The sequence below is a fragment of the Zootermopsis nevadensis genome, unplaced genomic scaffold (assembly GCF_977971745.1).
Source record: "Zootermopsis nevadensis isolate Lab colony 2312 unplaced genomic scaffold, Znev_1.0 Znev_ptg000009l, whole genome shotgun sequence".
NCBI lineage: Eukaryota > Metazoa > Arthropoda > Insecta > Blattodea > Termopsidae > Zootermopsis > Zootermopsis nevadensis.
Window position 1 is genome coordinate 4,893,042 of NW_028259141.1, and position 18,058 is coordinate 4,911,099.

The 18,058-nt window shown below is 38.1% G+C and overlaps 2 protein-coding genes across 24 annotated transcripts in view; both read left to right on the forward strand.

Moving 5' to 3' along the window:
- The window catches only part of ph-p (polyhomeotic proximal), a 189,933-nt gene extending 178,706 nt beyond the window's left edge, over positions 1-11,227 (forward strand). For all 7 annotated transcript variants that reach the window (XM_087345879.1, XM_022075382.2, XM_022075385.2 and 4 more), the window contains one exon: positions 820-11,227. In XM_087345879.1, coding sequence (XP_087202005.1) covers positions 820-1,023 — 204 coding nt within the window. In that variant the 3' untranslated portion in view covers positions 1,024-11,227. The remainder of the gene's footprint in view (positions 1-819) is intronic.
- A 909-nt stretch (positions 11,228-12,136) lies between these two features.
- LOC110833927 (coiled-coil domain-containing protein AGAP005037) overlaps positions 12,137-18,058 on the forward strand; it is a 412,755-nt gene continuing 406,833 nt past the window's right edge. For 11 of the 17 annotated variants that reach the window (XM_087345614.1, XM_087345618.1, XM_087345621.1 and 8 more), the window contains exon 1: positions 12,140-12,446. The gene's annotated coding sequence lies outside the window, so the exon portion shown is untranslated. Of the gene's footprint in view, positions 12,447-18,058 lie in introns of all 17 variants that reach the window. The other 6 variants (XM_087345626.1, XM_087345627.1, XM_087345628.1 and 3 more) reach the window with 2 other exon arrangements.

Genomic DNA, 18,058 nt, shown 5'->3' on the forward strand with positions numbered 1-18,058 from the left:
GCAACTCTTCTAGAATCTTTATTTTTTTATCTAGTGTCGTGTCCTAACAACACTCCTTTGCTTCATTATTGCTTTCACTTTTATATCTTGAATGCACAATGCTTTCCGAGGGCAATAAACAGTAAAATTTGGGAAAACAATATGACACAATTTAACACAGTAATGACGTAAGAGAGACTGAGGCTGCTGGTTACATGCAGTTTTTGAGATAAGGTGAGAGTGGAAGACGCAGGAGTAATAATAAATTGCAGGATGACAGCTCAGTAAAACAAAAATGTAAATAAAATAAAATAATAAAATTGAATGATGTTTCAGAGATGGGAGGGACTCTATCTCCGTCTTCAGGTAACCTACTCTGTTGGGCCCAATCGATAGAGCTAATCCATATCTCTGGACAAGGAAGACAGAGATAGAGACCCATCTCTGAAACATTCAATTTTATTATTTTATTAGACGATGGATAACATCCAAAAAACTTTTTATTTAAATAATTAAATATCATCACAAACTTTTAGGTTCGAGATACAAGTTGGTTATTTAAATACATATTCAAAAGCTAAAGCATCTTTACCTTTTAAAGCAGCATTGTTATTTTCCGTGCTCAGAAGTAATTGTTTTCATTTATTTTCACGCATGCAATTGGATCTTTGGATAACCCTGCATTAGAGGAGGGTGTACATTATTAGCTTTTTAACAAACATTTGGTTGATTAGTTAGAAAATTCATCTTGATTGCTTGGTCCTATCAGCCACTCACATTTCTCATACATTAGTTTTCTTCTGTGGAATCTTGCATTAATGTTGGCTTTTGATGTTTTAGGTTTCAGATGTTTGTGAGTTTATCCGGACTCTCCCCGGCTGCTCAGACTACGTGGAAGACTTTGCTATCCAAGAGATTGATGGACAGGCTCTCCTGTTGTTAAAGGAGGACCACCTGATGACCGCAATGTCCATGAAACTCGGTCCAGCCCTCAAGATATGTGCGAAGATTGACACAATGCGTTGTGATGTCAAAGAGAAATAGGAGTGATGACATTGGAAGTACAATCACCAGTATGATCTCAAAAAAACTGACAGGTATATGATAGTTGGTAGGTTCACTGGATTTGATAGATTTGCGTTGAGCTGTACAAACTGCTAAGGTCGAGCAGCTCAAGGACGATGGAGCGGATCATGTTATAAGGGGATCTGCAGTCAGTAACCCTTTTGATGAGACTGACAAACTATTAACTAAGTTCACTTCACTGCAGGGTTTCCCAAATTTTGAAATAGGTCACCTTCTCAATTTGTAAATAAACTCATCTGCAATGACTTTCCTGCAAGATAGGTGAAATTATTGAGGGGAAATGTCGTTGGCTACAAAATAAATCTGTTGGTTCTGATGGGGCATAATTGTTGACAAAGTTGATGATATCATACATTTCCTATGATGATTCTTTTACAAAATCACAGACAAGTTTGTAAATTGTCAGAATTTTGCTCTGTGGAGGAAATATGTGGCTAATTATATCTGGATCTGTGTTCTTTTATGGTATAAGAAATTGTATGGTGACAGATGGATGTTCGTTGCCCAAACACAAAGTTAATTACTTTTGAAGACACTCTAGAAGAAGCATGAAAGGACTTATCATTGTGTTATTTGAATCTGAATGAGTTATTTTCGTTTCTTTATCATTTATTTTTATTGTGATGTTTGTATAATACATAATTTTTAGTCTGATAAAACTAAAACCCATTCCACACGGTAGATTCTTCTGGTACATTTTTAAATCAATGGCGAGTTGGAAAATCAGTATATTCTTTCGCACATTATGGCAGACCATTGTCTCACTGCGTTTTTCTAGTGGTAATCAAAAGAGATGATTTATTCTCACGACTCAGTTCTAAAATATGTTGCTCATGTGAACTCAAGTTATCTCCCAGTATAACGTTCATTAGATTGTTGCCTCAGTACTGGCGAGAAATGCATAAATTAACATCTTCATTAGTTGCGTGGTCCCTACATATACAAAAGTTGTCCAGTGCTTGTGGTAAGGGTTGGTAGCCATGCACATACCTGCACTAATGTGTTGGTGTAAAACTCCTCTTCTCCCAAAAATTCTTTCAGCTGTACAGAGAAGTGGAAATCTGGGGACATCTGTGATATTCCATTTCAGAATGTTGAATGTGGTGATGGTCTTTGGTGTATGGGGCTAAGCATTTTCGTGAAGAATTTTTCTTTTCTCAACGTTTTTGATGCACTCATTGCTGCCTTCACCTTTGTTTTCAGGTTATTAGAATGATGGTGCACATTTACCACATTATTGTTCTTAAAAAAATGACCTTACCCGTATACTTCTGGTTTTAAATTTTTTAGCTGTGAAAGATTTTGTACTTGCCTGTTTGCTATCAGATGTGTATTAAATGACCTTTGTCTTGCCACATTTCACAGTCCAGCCAAGAAATGAACCCATTCCCAGCTGTGACGTTCCAGCTTTCTAATAAGGTGTCAGCATCTTTAGAACTCAATGAGATTACTCGGTGTCTCACAACTGTCGCAGAATGAATTACATTACCACTCGTATGTGCTTTCAGCAGTGTGTCATCTTGAAACTTCACTATAAGTCTTTGATGAATATCAACTGGCTTTAAGCCTCTTTCACAAAAATTTCTATACACATCACTGATCCGCCTTCTTACTAACCTTGTGTGGTGTTAATGTGCACATGTGCACAAGCACAGTTAGTGTGTGGTAGAAGGAAATATGTAATGACTGTAAAGAATTACACTGATCCTCACTGTTCTTCACGCAAAACAATGAATGTTCAGTCATATTTTAACATTGTCGTACTTCCTTTGATTCAAGTCGTTCTGCCATGTCTTTAAAAATGTTGACAGAAATCATTTTATGGAGGTTATTGTACCACTTACTCTTTAGTTTTAAACTGGGAAGAGGCCCTTACCCACATTGTCATTTATATCTCTCTGCACACTACTTTGGATTTCGAACTTATGGGTAGACTTGTGTGTTTCATAACTGGAGGTTGGTTGTCACGGATTGGGTGGATCAAGGTCTAACTCATACTTTGTAGGTGTGATTTCACATCGGGGGTATAATTGGGTGTGTATCATAGGCGGTAAGGGATGAGAACTGAGTTTGGTTTATCAATGCAGGTGATGCATAACGATGCGCATCAGATAGTATATTTACTGGAGGTTTATTATAATTCACACTGTTTGTTTCCTGTCTTTACTGCTTATACATAATATAGAGATAAATTTCTGTCTTCTGGGTTGTAGCACCTTGTAGTATGGTAGAAGTTTACTAATGTTTAAGAGAGTAATAAGCTCATCATCAGGGCTCATTAGCCTGATGATGGAGACAACACACACCTCTGAAATGTTTGTAAACTTCTACCAGACTACACTGCTTTACAACCCAGAAGATAGCAGTTGTCTTCCTACTCCCTGCCACGAGAACCTCAAATCACACAATTTACAAATTTTGGTGTAACAGTAACGCACTAAGTATTCAGTTGTGACTAGTGGAAGTATGTGAAAATAATTTAGTTGCCCCTTGATTCTTTAAACTTGTAATAAGTTAGTACGTACCTGGCCAGAAAGTAACTTTTAAGTAACGTGTTTATATGCCATTAATTGCAGTGGCATTGTTTGGAATGATGCATAAAATAAACACAGACTCCGCCACCCTTGAAGAGATGCTTATTGTTTTTTATAGCATGTTTTGCTAGGAATATAGGCAAAGAGAGCAGTCGTGCCATTTAACATGTCGGTTGTTGACATGACTTTGAGGTTAGAAACATGCATCAAATTTGATTATTGGATGATTGTTGTCATGTTATAGTGATGCCAGTATCTCACGCATTTTGTTTTGACTGTACTATACTATACTATGTATGATCCTATACTGTACTACACTACATAGAGGTTTACTTGCACTGTAGCTAACACTTGGCTTGTAGAATATACAAGGGAAACTAGAACAATGGAGGTATCCTTTCTTAGCAGTGTAATAGTAAAAAGATTTTTCTTTAGCTGCATAGAACAGTAACGTTTAGAAATGGCAAGGTATGTATTGCTCCATACATATTCCTAGAACCTCCTTAGAAGTTTATATCTTCTTCTATGGCTCTCCGGTCCGTATTCGGTTCATGGCCTCCTCAATTCTCCTCTTCCATTCGGTCCTCTGTTAGGTCCGTCTGTCTGAGGCTTTGATTGAAGTTTCGAAATATCTTCCTTTTTATGGTGCAAGGTTGTTAACCTAAACTTTTATATACACACATTGTATCTGTTACATGATTTTCTGGGTTGCTTAAAAAAATCTCACTGTACAACAAGCAGCTTGTTACTCATCACATCACATGACTGATTGCCATTGAAGTGAATACCTAATCACATTAAAATTCCTTATGGGTCTTGGTGCATTTCAGTGATATCCATTTTGCAGTCATTACTGACTGCTAGGAAACTCAGTCTTTGCTTTTTGAGCACAGAGTTCTTTTAAAATCTGAGGCATATGTCTCTTACACAGAGCAACTGAATGGTCTTTGGTCCAGGAATGCTTTCTGAGCGCATTGGGGTCACGTGAAGTGTGTGTTCATTTGAAAGGTTTGCTCCACATGATATAAAGCCATTACAATTGATTTTATGTAAGAAATCTGGATAAGGTTAATTTGTGATTTGTTTCGGGCTTCAGACCAAAGTCTTAATCCTGATACATATTCTGAATATATTTACCTGCAGAGAATTGATTGGGAACCCTGGCACACAGAGCCATACTGAAATTATGAGGACAATGAGCAACATTAGTCTCCGAAGTATGACACTTGTGCCTTAAAAGGCTAGGAATTTTCAGATGGCTAGATAGCTAGGTGAACAATGGTAGCCTAGCGGTTTTGTGAAAATATGTGACTTGTTTCATCACAGAAGTAGATGGTGAGATAAATATATCTTGGAAATTTGTTGCTTTTCCTGGGTATTGGTGCCTGGTGTCATAGAGACCCAGATGCAAACAATTTTACATTAAATCTTCCAGTTGTGCAACAATTATTGCTAAAAGGTGAATATGTGATGAAGATCAAAGGACCAGTATGGATTTTTGTTGGCATTTGTGTGTGGAATCTTGGTGGAGATTTAGAGGGATTTCTTTCTTGTTTAATTTGTTAAACATTTGTTGTTGGCAGAAGGCAGCATATTCATAAATTTTGTTCGAGATATTCTTGTGTACATTTATAGATTTCTGAACACAAATTGTTTAATTATTTAGTTATAACCTTGCCCACATCTTCTGATAAATTGAGAAAATATAGTTCAGTTGTAGAGCATCTATCCTAGTAAAAAAAAAGGTTTACAGAATTGTATTAAATAATGAAAAATTATTGTTTCACTTGAGTAAAAGATTATCTTGATCCTGAACTGTTTTTTTGTGTACAGAAATGTTCATAACAAAATTTTTACTCTTAGAGGAAAATTTAATTTTGTAGAGGTAGGAGACATTAGATTGACATGAAGCATCATCATTCTTATATGTGTAAACTAACTTCACCTTCTTACTTTACATTTATCTTATGATATTAATGTTTCTGGAAATGAGAACTAAGCAGAATTTGAGGTCTTTATGGTGGTGAACATCAAGAGGGGTCTCTTCTGGGTTCTAGTGTTGTGTAGCCTGGAACAAGTTTACTGATATTTTAGAGGTGCTTGCTCCTGATGATGGAAGCTGGAAGCACTTCTGTAACATCAGTAATCCTCTACCAGAGTAGATACAATCCAGAAGACAGCCATCTTCAAAGAAGAAAGCAGATTCACAATGCTTATTATGCAAGACTTTGGGCCTGTCTGCATTATTTAATGTGGAGGGCATAAATTTGAGAGAAAATGTCATTTAGAATTTATTAGGGCTGATAAAAACCCTAAAGTGCCTTCTTCCAACAACCATTAAAGAAGCTGTAATAGAAAAATGGATTCTGTTGTGTTGCCACTGCAGATATGATAAAGTTTGTTTATTTGATCTGCCACATAGAAGTAAGAAATATGGAATGACATGTTTCTAACAGGTTCCACTCAAAACTGGCTCTGTTTGTTACATTATATATATTTATATTACTTGTTATATTATTAGTTCTTTTATTTTATGTAAATGTTTGAATGTACTTGTGTATGCATGTGTGTATAAACTGTACATGAAGCAAATCCCATGTTCTAACATGTGGTTATGGCTCCTATCTTGATTATATTGGAATCTCTGAGACTGCGTATGCCCACTGTGAGAATACCAACATTGACATTCAGTGACATGATTGTTTTGGATAGTGTATATTTGACTGTTTGCCGTTAAATTATTCATATCTTGGGGACCACTGGCATCAAACCCAGAGATCCTGTGAATATCCTATTTTGCTATTTGCATACTGTATCAGTATTCAGAGAGTCCCAGCATCTAACCTGGCCATTGCTAGAAGAATAAAAAAAACTAATTTCATGGTAATAAAATCTAGAAGGGCCATTACTTTGTAACATCTAGGCCTGCAGTTGAACCTGTTCAGTTAAACCATCTGTTTGATTTAACTGCATGTACTCCAGATACTGTCAAGTTGAGGTTAAGGTAGATCATAACCTCACTTAACCCTTTCAAGTTACTCAGAGAAATAATTAGCACAATTAAAAAAATATGATGTGAATATCTTTTTCCATGAAACAAAAACAATTTGTTTTATAATCCAGGTATTAATAATTTGGATTTGAAGGGGTTAACAACATTGGGCAAGGGAAGGGTGTCTTTTTTTATATACTGTAATTTGATTAATTCTCAGATTTTTTCAACTCTGCAGTGCTTTGTTTTAAGATATTTGCAGATTATGTTCTTTACTCAAGGCATTAGTCCATGTCTCACAACTATACAGATGGAAAAAAAAAAAACTTGGTTTACATATATTATTATAAGGAAGCAGTTTCCAGTATAATGAGCATGGGAGACTTGTGTAAAACAAACCACTTGAGACAAATTGGCTTTTAATTCAACTCTGATTACTTTTAATAACAAACTAAAAACCAGTGGTTGAGGCATTATAAAGAAATCATAGTTTTGAAGGCATGTTCCCTTGAAAAATGAAGATTCCTGAAACAATGTCTGTTCTACCCCAAAATGGCTCCGGAAATGCACATAGGTATAGGTAGGTAATGCAAATTACAGAGGTATGTACATAAGGGTATTGAAAAATCAGGTTTTGCCACAAAAAATGTTACTTGACATTGATGCTGATGTAACATGCAGTATCAGAATAGCAAGAAATGGCCGTCTTATCTGGGTATGTTGTTTTATATGGGTGTCCCCTAATCATAACGGATGCTGTGCCTCGGACGGTGGGTTGTGTCCAATATAATCATGTCACAGGTTTCTGGAGAATCTAAAAATATGCCAGCTGTAATAAATATTGTCTGTATGCTGTATGATCGCTGTGTTTCAGGAATTTTGATTCTTGCTATGCTGTTGAATTAGACATTCAGTAATGTTTTGTAATGTTCCCATGTTATGTAAAGACTTCCAGGGTTGTCTTTACTGTGAAACAGAGCCGGGGCTGAATTTGTTAATAGTGTTTGTTCAAATATAAATCCACAGGACTGCAAACCATTGGAGTTGCCTTGCTGTGCATATCTTTTAGACTAACATGCTGACCACCATCTTGGACTCTGGAGCCTTTGCGTGAATTTAAACTCGTAGACAGTAACAGCAAGGCTTGCGCAGACACACAGGTGATGAATGTGTTCAGAATTTGTCTGAGACTGTTGCAGAAGGAAAATTATAAAGTTTCTCATAATGGTGTGATGGTGGTGTTGTTGTTGTCTGTGCAATGTTAGCATTAATCTGCAGAGAGTGGCGTGCATGTGTTGAATTTTGTATCCAGCAGAGAAAGTGTAAAGTTAACAGTATTTATAAACTTTTTACAAATTATGCGATTTGTATTTGCAAAACCCACATTTAATAGTTTAACTTCTTCTACGAGTTGTGTTTATTTATGTGATGGTAGGTGCAGATCAAGTCACCCACTGAGGATGCAAGTATTTATTTCCTTTGATTAAATTTCTGTTTCAGGTACCTGGTGGTCTTGGGATGCTAGATTAAACCCCCCCTCCAAGTCTTCCTACCTGTGTATCAAAGCATACTAAGAATGCAAGAACCTCAAATCCTGGGTATTAACAATGCCTTACCTCCCAAGCATTGCTAAGTAGAAGGTCCATTTTATTGATTATTTTCTTCACCTTGTCTTTCAGCTTCTCACAGACTTTCCCATCTCAGATCTTGTCACCTTTCTTGCATGCAGTAAGGTCAATAAAATAATGTCATTTTCAACAAGCAGTCACACCTCTGAATATATGTTTGCTGTTGGGTTACTAGTCGTGCTGTATCATTTATTTTATTCTCCCAGTACATTAAAGAAGAGTCTTTAACTGTGCCACAGTTCATTATGAATCCTTTGTTCTTTCTGAGTTTGATTTTCATTATAATTATATTATTTCTTGCTTCAAATAGGACTAATCCTGTCCTGTATTTTATAGTTCTTTTGTCAAAAGTCACCAACTACGGTTTTTCAGGCATTCCTCTACTTGTAACATCGTTTTACTTTGGCTACTATAACAACTATAGTGTAACGAGTGTAGAGAGTTTAAATATTTACAAAGACTGTTTATGATACATGTTAAAAGCAAAAAGAAATTTGGTTCGTCTACTATGCTGCTGCAATGAACAACAGCATGGTAATAACAAGAATTCTTCTTCTATGGCTCTCCAGTCCATATTCGGTCCATGGCCTCTTCAATTCTCCTCTTCCATTTGGTCCTCTTGTTAGGTCCGTCTGTCCGAGGTTGAGGTTTCAAAACATCTTCCTTTTTACGGTGCAAGGTTGTTAAGCCTTGCGACCAACCCTCAACCTGGAGGACCAGGGTACCTGTCTTAGTCTGACCTCTCCTCCTCAACCAATCTGGCTAGGGAGGCCCTACCAGTAGGTATGCTACCGCCACTAAGGTACTCAAGGCCCACCACCAGGACAAGGTGCAGGTACCATTAAGTGGGGAATAACCAGAATTGTTTATCAATAACATTTGTACCTTCTCAGGCCAGGTGCTCTTTGTGGGCTGTTTGGCTTTTATTCACTTATTTTCCAAATCGTAATACACGTCTCTTTCTCTTCTGAGTACACACAGATAAACGTTTATTATGTTTCTACATGGCAATGCTCAGTCACCCTTCTGATAATGTTTCTCCTTGCTTTGAATCACTTTTCTAGAACTTCAAATGGTCTGCCTTCCTCTATTGTTTAATGGAAGTGTGCATTACTTTCTCTCTTACCAGCTTACCTCTTCACCTGCATGCTAATAACTATCAAATTATCTTCTCCCATCAGTAAATGTATTATTCTGATACAATTGTCGCAGCATGACATTTTGTTTTATAGTACAGAAGTTATTTCGTCCATAGGCTTTTCCACAAAAATGAAAGGGTTCTGTGGCAGTTCAAAATGCGCAAGACTAAAGGTAACACCTTTCAGCAGTATATCATATAATCATGGAGTGAGAGTAGGAGAAATTATTTTCTTGTGTTCACAGAGGTAACATTCTTTAAAATTTCCGTGAATGGTAAAGCTGTGAAGTGCAAAGTTAAGACCTTACAGAAAAAATGGTATTAGGGGATCACGAATGCATAAAACATGATATTCAAAATTGTGAAATGATACTTCTTCTTTTTCCGGTTTAACAATGTTTCTACATTTTACGGGTCCCAAAATTTTTATTAGTTGGCTTGATCTATGGACATTCGGTAGGACTCCTTGGACGAGGGATCGGCCCGTCGCAAGGCCTCTACCTGTACGCAGGACAGCACAACACAGAAAAACATCCATGGCTTGAGTGGGATTCGAACCCACGGTCCAAGCGGCACAAGGCCCACGCCTCAGACCGCGCGGCCACTGCGGACCCTCGTGAAATGATACTTAAAATTAATAAAAAAAAATTTTAATTATTAAAATAACATTAATAAATGATCAATAAACTTGAAACCATTGTTGGTATTTATTTATATGACATTGGTGTTCATGGCTGAGAGTTGGCAGGGTGGTTAAACACATGGAAAAAACATCAGTTTTAAGAACTGCAAAAATTACAAAATACACTCGATGTGGCGTGATATCTATGTAGGTACTGACACGGGTGGGCAGCCATGAGTAGGCAAAATCATGATACACAAACCCTCGAAGGAGGAGGGTTCACTATTGTATAAGATAATTATATCAGATATCGCTGCGTAGGTGAATCTCTATTTTTTACTGAGTGTTGTGTTAAGTGACCATCTTGAGGAGGGTTTGCCTCTTCATATATAATTGATATTACTGCATACCTCCTGAAGTTTCAACATTGTGTTAAAAACATTCAGGACTTAAAACGAGTGAGCATTATGCATAGATCCACTGTGACAAGGGAGAGACATGAATGCAGCTTAGATATTGATTCCTCAGTGAATATTACAATTAGTTTTTTAGTTTGTATCTTCCTTCATGTGTTTGTAATTTGCAGGGTTTTTTTTGTCTTTTTGGCATCCTCAGTGTGTGATATTTCTCAACTGTCTTGTCAAGATGGTGCCTAATATATGGAGACAAGGATACAAATAATTATGAATCTAGTTATGTAATTAGTATGGAGATTAAGCCCATCCCATATCCTCCTCGGCACCTTCGAACATGAGACTAGTTAAAAAAAAATTTTCTTCTGAGAAGCAAACTTATATCCAAGTGTGGGAAAATGTTGGGACATTATCATTACACAAGTAACTGTAGTAGAGAAGTACATAGGAAAAATATTTTAACTGAGGTGACATATAAGTTGGAAATAGAAATTGTTTTGTGTGCCCATAGTCAGAATCAAAAGACATGCAGACTCATGCTACTGTGAATAATAATGGTATACTGTAAATATTTTATTGATTGTTATTGATTATTGTGTGGGGAAACAAATCAAAAGAAACCAATAGGAGAATACTGCCCTCCCCACCGCCACTACCTTTGTATAACTTTTAAAATATCTTCTTTTTATTTTTATTTTAGAGTAATATTTGTGGATTCAGCTAACTCACTGCCTCTGAAGCAAGAAGGAATGTTTGTACTAAGTTAATTTTTGTGAAATATTACGAAAAAGTAAGGTAGCTTTTGTATCAAATACACTTTCTTAGTTGTCTGAAATGCAGTGATTTGAAATGTGTGTTCCAGAATCCTGTTTTTTTGACATTGTCCATCCTAATCCTATTGCAATACTAACTGCTTACAACTTTTGTTTTAGGTGTGACATGCGAATAAGCCTGGAAACTGTTGCAAGAATGAGCAAGGGATAGAATTGTGTCAATTGTCTAGGCATAAACTGATATAGTGGAATTGAAGCAATTTTCTTTTCTTTGAACAAAATTTTTGGTATCTCAAGATCGGCATATTTTCATGCTGTGATTTCTGAGAAACTCTTGTTTTTGCATAACTAGGGATATTCTGCAGGTAAATAATGGTAAGCTACGCATTATTTTTGCTATATTTGATGAAAGACTCAGGTTACAAGCTGTATCAGGTGGCTGAATGGTAAATAAGTCTTCTGCCAATGTTTCGAGAGAAACTTTTGCTCTCATCCTCAGGGCTGCTGGGTAACATGCGATTTTTTGTTGCCCAGCAGAAAATAATTGAGATTTCACGTTCTGGCAAGATTCAATATGAAAGTGGCTATCATCAGAGATGCTTGCTGCCACCATCATCAGAATGGCCCTACAAAGCAGAAGACAGATTTTCATACTTGCCATTGTGAGAATCTGAAATCTCACAGCATTAAGTACTTGATTTGTAGCGGTTATATTTTGTGTTTTCTTCGAGATGTGGTCTGATGTTTAGATATGAAGATAAGCTTCGGTTTGAAAGGGTTACGTGGGAGTGCTAACAGACAAACAAAATTTGCTTTTGTATAAGAAATTTATTTTGTAAATTAAACAAAGTCTGCTATTACAGACAATAGATGTCGGGATAAAAGGAATTGGTTTGTACTGCCACCTACCGGCCATTGTAGTACTACGGTCAGGCTATACAAAGCGTCACAGAGCGGGCGATTGTAGAACTACTTTTGTATGCATTGCTGTCTAGTTTGTGTCGGAAAGTTGGTGTGTGTCTTTTTTGTGCAACAAGTGTTTATTTCGTGTGTAAACATCTTATCTCATTTGCGGATGGTATCTCCAAGTCTTATCGTGTGTACAGTGCTATGAATGTGTTAGTGAAATTACGTTTACTATTTGTGTTCATATAATCAGGCTGCAGACTTTTTCTTTGCAAGTTTTAATAGAGAGATGAAGGAACAAAAAATCACGGCCTAGTAGTAACTGCAGGAATTACAGCTATGATGGTCATCTTCTCGATCCCTAGTGCAGGAATGGTAAGTGAAGTAATGAATGAAATGCAGGTAATATGTGAAGACGTGTTTATTCGGTGTTTTAGGAAATGGCAATAGCATTTGTCGTGCTGACTTCGCATTAAACTCAGCAGACATGTGTAAACTAAAAGTAGGAATAAGTATGTATGCAGGCGTAAAATAAAAGTAGGCTACTATAATTTGTTTCCGTTGTCTCCAAAGTAACATCTGTTTGATGTTTACGTGTTTAGATTGTGAAGAGTCTGTGTTATACAGGAGAGCTCAGTTTGGTTCCAGCCGGGGCGACTTTGTGCTACATTAAATCATGGAACTTGAGTATATTCATACCAGCAGTGTGGTATTTAACAAAGAAATGTGAAAGATTGATTTGTGGATAATCTAACTACGACGTAATTGAGGTGGTTATTTATCATAAGAAACGGTTGTGGTCAGTTTGTAGGTAAGATAAAGTCGTGGAACAAATGAGAAGCCGTGAGAAACCTCATGTAAAATGGCAGCTTGCCAGATGGAATCGAATTGGGCTCCTCTGGACGCATGTTAGTTGCATTGGCTCGTTTTGAGGTGGAGTCATCTGGGGATTTGCCGTGAAGTTACTTTTATTTATTTATGGTCTATTCAACGACGCTTTTGCAGTAGCTCAGACTATATACTGTGGGAAGTTCTCGTTGCATAGCAGATAACCCAAAACGTCAGTTTATTCCCGAATTTAAAGTTTTACATTTATCAGAATGTGATAATTGTGTGGGGGATTTGTATTTTATTGTATGCTTGTAATGATACGGACATCTCGTTCAGGACATTTTTTAGGCCTCGGTATTCAGATCCAGTGCTGACTGTAGCAAGGTACAAGTTTTTTATTTCGTTTTCTTAAGTAATATGTGTCATAATCAGTTCCTTCGCCATTGTAGTCACCATCATGGGCTAATTAATATCTGCCTGACATACCATAGGCACGGCATCCTTAAAGAAGGAAATAAATACAAAATATTGCTTTTTGTGTATATATTCTCCTGTGATTTAGGAACAAATATTTGTTCACCTCGTCTCAGAATGGAAGAGGGACATATGTTCTTTGTTCACGTGACAGAACAGCATTTGACGTGTTTGATGTTTGACCTTTGATGTAGCTTGTACAAAGTTCAAATACTACATTACTTCATTGTTTTAAAAAGTTGCAGACGATAGTGGAAAATGTTTATCCGTTTCTGCACAGAATATTGCTGTATGCACACTTTATTAACCTTGATTTTTATTTACTACAGACACGGAATTACATTTTACACTGCACGTTCACAAATTATTCTTTTAAATGTTGAATAGGAGCTGTACCTTCCCTCCCCCAAAGCGTCTACATGGCGTAAAGTGGGGCAGCTTTACTTTTTAAAATGTTTGTGATGTCGGATAACTTTTCGGATAAAAGGTGAAAATTATACAGGTCTTGGCTATTGTACTTTTTTTTTACGACAGAAGGAAACGAGAAATTTGTAGAACTAATGTGGGTTACGTACTGAAATTAATTTCGCCTCATAACTTTAACTGCGGGCGTAGCAGACAGTATTTGTTCCCCTCCTCCAACCCCAATGTCACGCACAGGTTTCAGCCCGTTCGTTTCTTGAAACCAGCCGAAGTGGCTCAGTTGAACTGGACCGCTAACGGAGATGGAACACACGGATTGGTCCCGACTGTAGTGCATCGCGCGTGGGAAATCGGATTTAGTTGGACTATTCCAGGGGTTATCAACTGGCGGCCCATGGGCTGCATGCTTCTCGCAGGTTTTTTGAGGCCCGCGTGAACATTTTATAATACTGTGTCACCTGTGAGCTACTTCCAGCTCAGCGAAGAACGACAATTCAGGAACAAGTCTCAGTGATGAACATTTTGAGGGACACATGCTTAAGAAAATAAATATGGCATTCGGTGATACATTATTAGGAATTATAAATATGACTGCAAGTATGAAAAGGTTTAGAACCCCTGAACTACTCAGTCAGTACAGCGACTAAGCTACGGGCTAGATGACCAGGTTTTGATTTCTGGCCGAGCAGGATATTTGGATACTGTGTTCGAATCCCGCTCAATGCATGGATGTTTGTCTGTGTTGTGTTGCCCCGTACAGTTAGACGCCCTGCTGATTGCACGTCTAAGGAGTTCTACCACTTGTATGACAGCGTAAGAAAACTCCCATATGTAAACTGGTTAAGATCTTAAAAGGAACACGGTATTGGACGGGAGAGTTAAGGAAGTCGGTGTGACGTATGCGGCCTGAGAAGTCACGTGTCGCACTACTAGCAGATCGAAAAACGTCGTACTTTTTCTGATTTGATGTAAACTTTACTCGTAAATACTGGAAGTTAAAAATACTACGAAAAGCTGAGCACTTCACTTGCCTACCCGGCCGTCTTAACTGATGCACACGAAAATTAAAGATGAAAAGTTAAGGACTGCTCTCCACGTTCAGATCAATAATTTTTATTTATTGAATTATATATCATTTGAGGCGTCGGATTCGTTGGGTGACAACTTTGGAAAAGAGTGTGTCGTAACTTATTTCGTCATCAACACAGCACACATCGCATTCTTTATTTACGGAAAATGGAGTTAAGGAAAAAAAACACGCTAATCATGATACTAAATATGTATCAGTTATTAATAAACATGATAACATATCAGAATGTGAACTCGCCCAAACCAACGGCGCACCCACAAACGAGAAGCCAGGGACAGTATTATATGTAGCTGATGGGACAGAAGGGCAGATGCAGGCTGCAGTGTATTACTCCGCGCGTCTGCGCAGGAGCGAACACGAAAGACCGAGGGACCTTCTCCACGATTCGCAAATATTATCCGCAATAATTTTTCCGAGAATGTGCAAAACCTAGATGCGTAATCCCGGGAACGAGGAAGGTCTGCTTTTTAAAACCGTTGATGGCAAGAACAGTAAAGGAAGCAGCTTTTCAAGTTTAAAACTATTTTACATTCAAGGGCGGACGGAATTCATGGAGCCATTTTTATAGTGAGCGCTTGTCCTGTGAAGTAGGCTGAGGGTGGCAGCCACGGATTGCTTTCAAGAGTTGTTTATTAATAGAAATGAGGTGGCAGAAACAACCCCTCTTACTGAGAAGAGTGTTGTGTTCAACACTTGGCGGAAACCGTTCCAGGTGGCAGAAAGAACTATATTTTTACCCGTTATTTTGTATGGGTGTAAAACGCCCCCCCATCCCGAAGAGGATACAGATTGGAAAGGTTTCAGAAAAGGAGAAAGAGGTAATATTGTGGAATTTCGAATTTTGAGTCTGAAGAAAATCAGCTATTACTTGGGAAAATAAATTGATAAGGATGAGATTGGCAGGACCTATAGCACTTATGAGAGAGATGACAAATGCGAACAAAACTGTAGCCTGAAAACCTGAAAGGAGGGCAATATTAAAATGGATCTGAAAGAGTCAGAGGATGTGAATTGGATTAATCTGGCTCAGTATAGAGAAATATGGCGGGTTGAACCTTGGGCTTCTGTAAAAGGACGAAAATTTTACGACTAGCTGAGCGACTAATAGCTTCTGAAAAAGAATTGTGTTCTTTGGAATTCATAATTTATCAAACCTTACAAACGGGCTACCTTTGGTCCACTCCCATGCCTGCTCCCATTGGCCCGGGGCAGGCTACACCTTTCACTTTCCGGCCTATAAACCTAGCACCTCACACCCTATTGGCATATTCATCGCCCTGATGACGGAGGCAGTATGACCTCTGAAACGTTGGTTAACATCGACCAGACTACACAGCGCAACAACCCAGAAGACAGAAATCTTCATACTCATCGCCCTGATGACGGAGGCAGTATGACCTCTGAAACGTTGGTTTACATCGACCAGACTACACAGCGCAACAACCCAGAAGACAGAAATCTTCATACTCATCGCCCTGATGATGGAGGCAGTATGGCCTCTGAAACGTTGGTAAACATCGACCAGACTACACAGCGCAACAACCCAGAAGACAGAAATCTTCATACTCATCGCCCTGATGATGGAGGCAGTATGCCCTCTGAAACGTTGGTAAACATCGACCAGACTACACAGCGCAACAACCCAGAAGACAGAAATCTTCATACTAAGAATCGCCCTGATGACGGAGGCAGTATGACCTCTGAAACGTTGGTTAACATCGACCAGACTACACAGCGCAACAACCCAGAAGACAGAAATCTTCATACTAAGAATCGCCCTGATGATGGAGGCAGTATGGCCTCTGAAACGTTGGTAAACATCGACCAGACTACACAGCGCAACTACCCAGAAGACAGAAATCTTCATCTTAATGTTGCTTACGTAATGTGCAGTATCAGTCTTATCTGTAGTAGCTAGGGGTTTACAAATGTTTGCTTAGTTCCATCAGATAAAATTTCTACTTGCCTGATATTTCCCACGTAAAAGAGGTCTTTATGAGACAGACAGCAGATTGAAGTGGTCTGTAGATTGAAAAGGTGAGTCACTACTCTTTGCATCGTAACACGTGTTGAAACAAATTTCGTGCTCCAGAGTCACGAAGGAAATACAATCCTATTAGATTATACAGTCCTCGTTGTTTTCTGTAAGTGTAGGCGAATATGTAACACATCGTGACGGCACAGACTTAAAGTGACACGTCGAAAACGTGTGCACAAGAGGTTACATTCATAATGCCTCGCTGTTAGTTCCAAAAATTATACCTTTTTCAACATCCTCCATTTTCTCACACTTCAGTGTTGCGTTATCAAAGGCCCTCGTATTATTACCGTAGTAACAAATGAAAGGCTGTTTAGCACTGGGGGATGTGACAAGGTCAGGTAGTTTTGAATAAAAAAAGCATTCAGACTGGAAGAACATTTCTGGTCAGGTCTAGGGCAGGACATTTTGGGTCATATCAAGGAGGCATTTTCTGTCCCATGTCCCAAGCCTCTCGGTTGTTACTGCTTTTTCCGATGACAGCCGAAGTCACATCGGCGGCTCAAAACTGGAAGACAGCTGGAATTGGTGGTAGACACTGAGACTCTGCCTTCGTTTCACGGGATCTTTGCGCTGTATTTTGAACAACGTGTGAAATTGACCCTCGATTTACACCTTATAACAAATATGTCGTTCATCAACATTGTTCTATCTTTTATTGAACTTTTTTCCTTAAATTTCTCCTCAAACTGCGGTGAAAACAAACACTTCTATATTGAATGGAGGGTGTTGTTTGGGACTTCCTGTCTTTTCAAGTCCTGTATCCCTACTTTGTTAAACTTTTAACGAGAAAGAATTAAGTTCACAAGATTCGTAAAATATACTTTGCTTCTTAAATCTGTAATTATAAAAAAAGAAACATGCGGTTAATTGAACAGTACGGACATTTGTAAATTATTTTTGCAAGGATAATAGTTGTCAATAAACACGCGTGTTTGTATGTGACGCCCATCAAGTAAAATTCTTGTCAGTTTAGACATTATTCCTGAAGAACCAGGGTTCGAATCGCGGCTGGTCCATCGTCTAGTCTGTCTCTTTTGTGTTTTTCCCCAGTCCGTTAAACCAAATGCTTGGATATTACTTCAAATTAGGGCATGGTCGTCTCCTTCCAAGCCCTTTCCTGCCGAATAT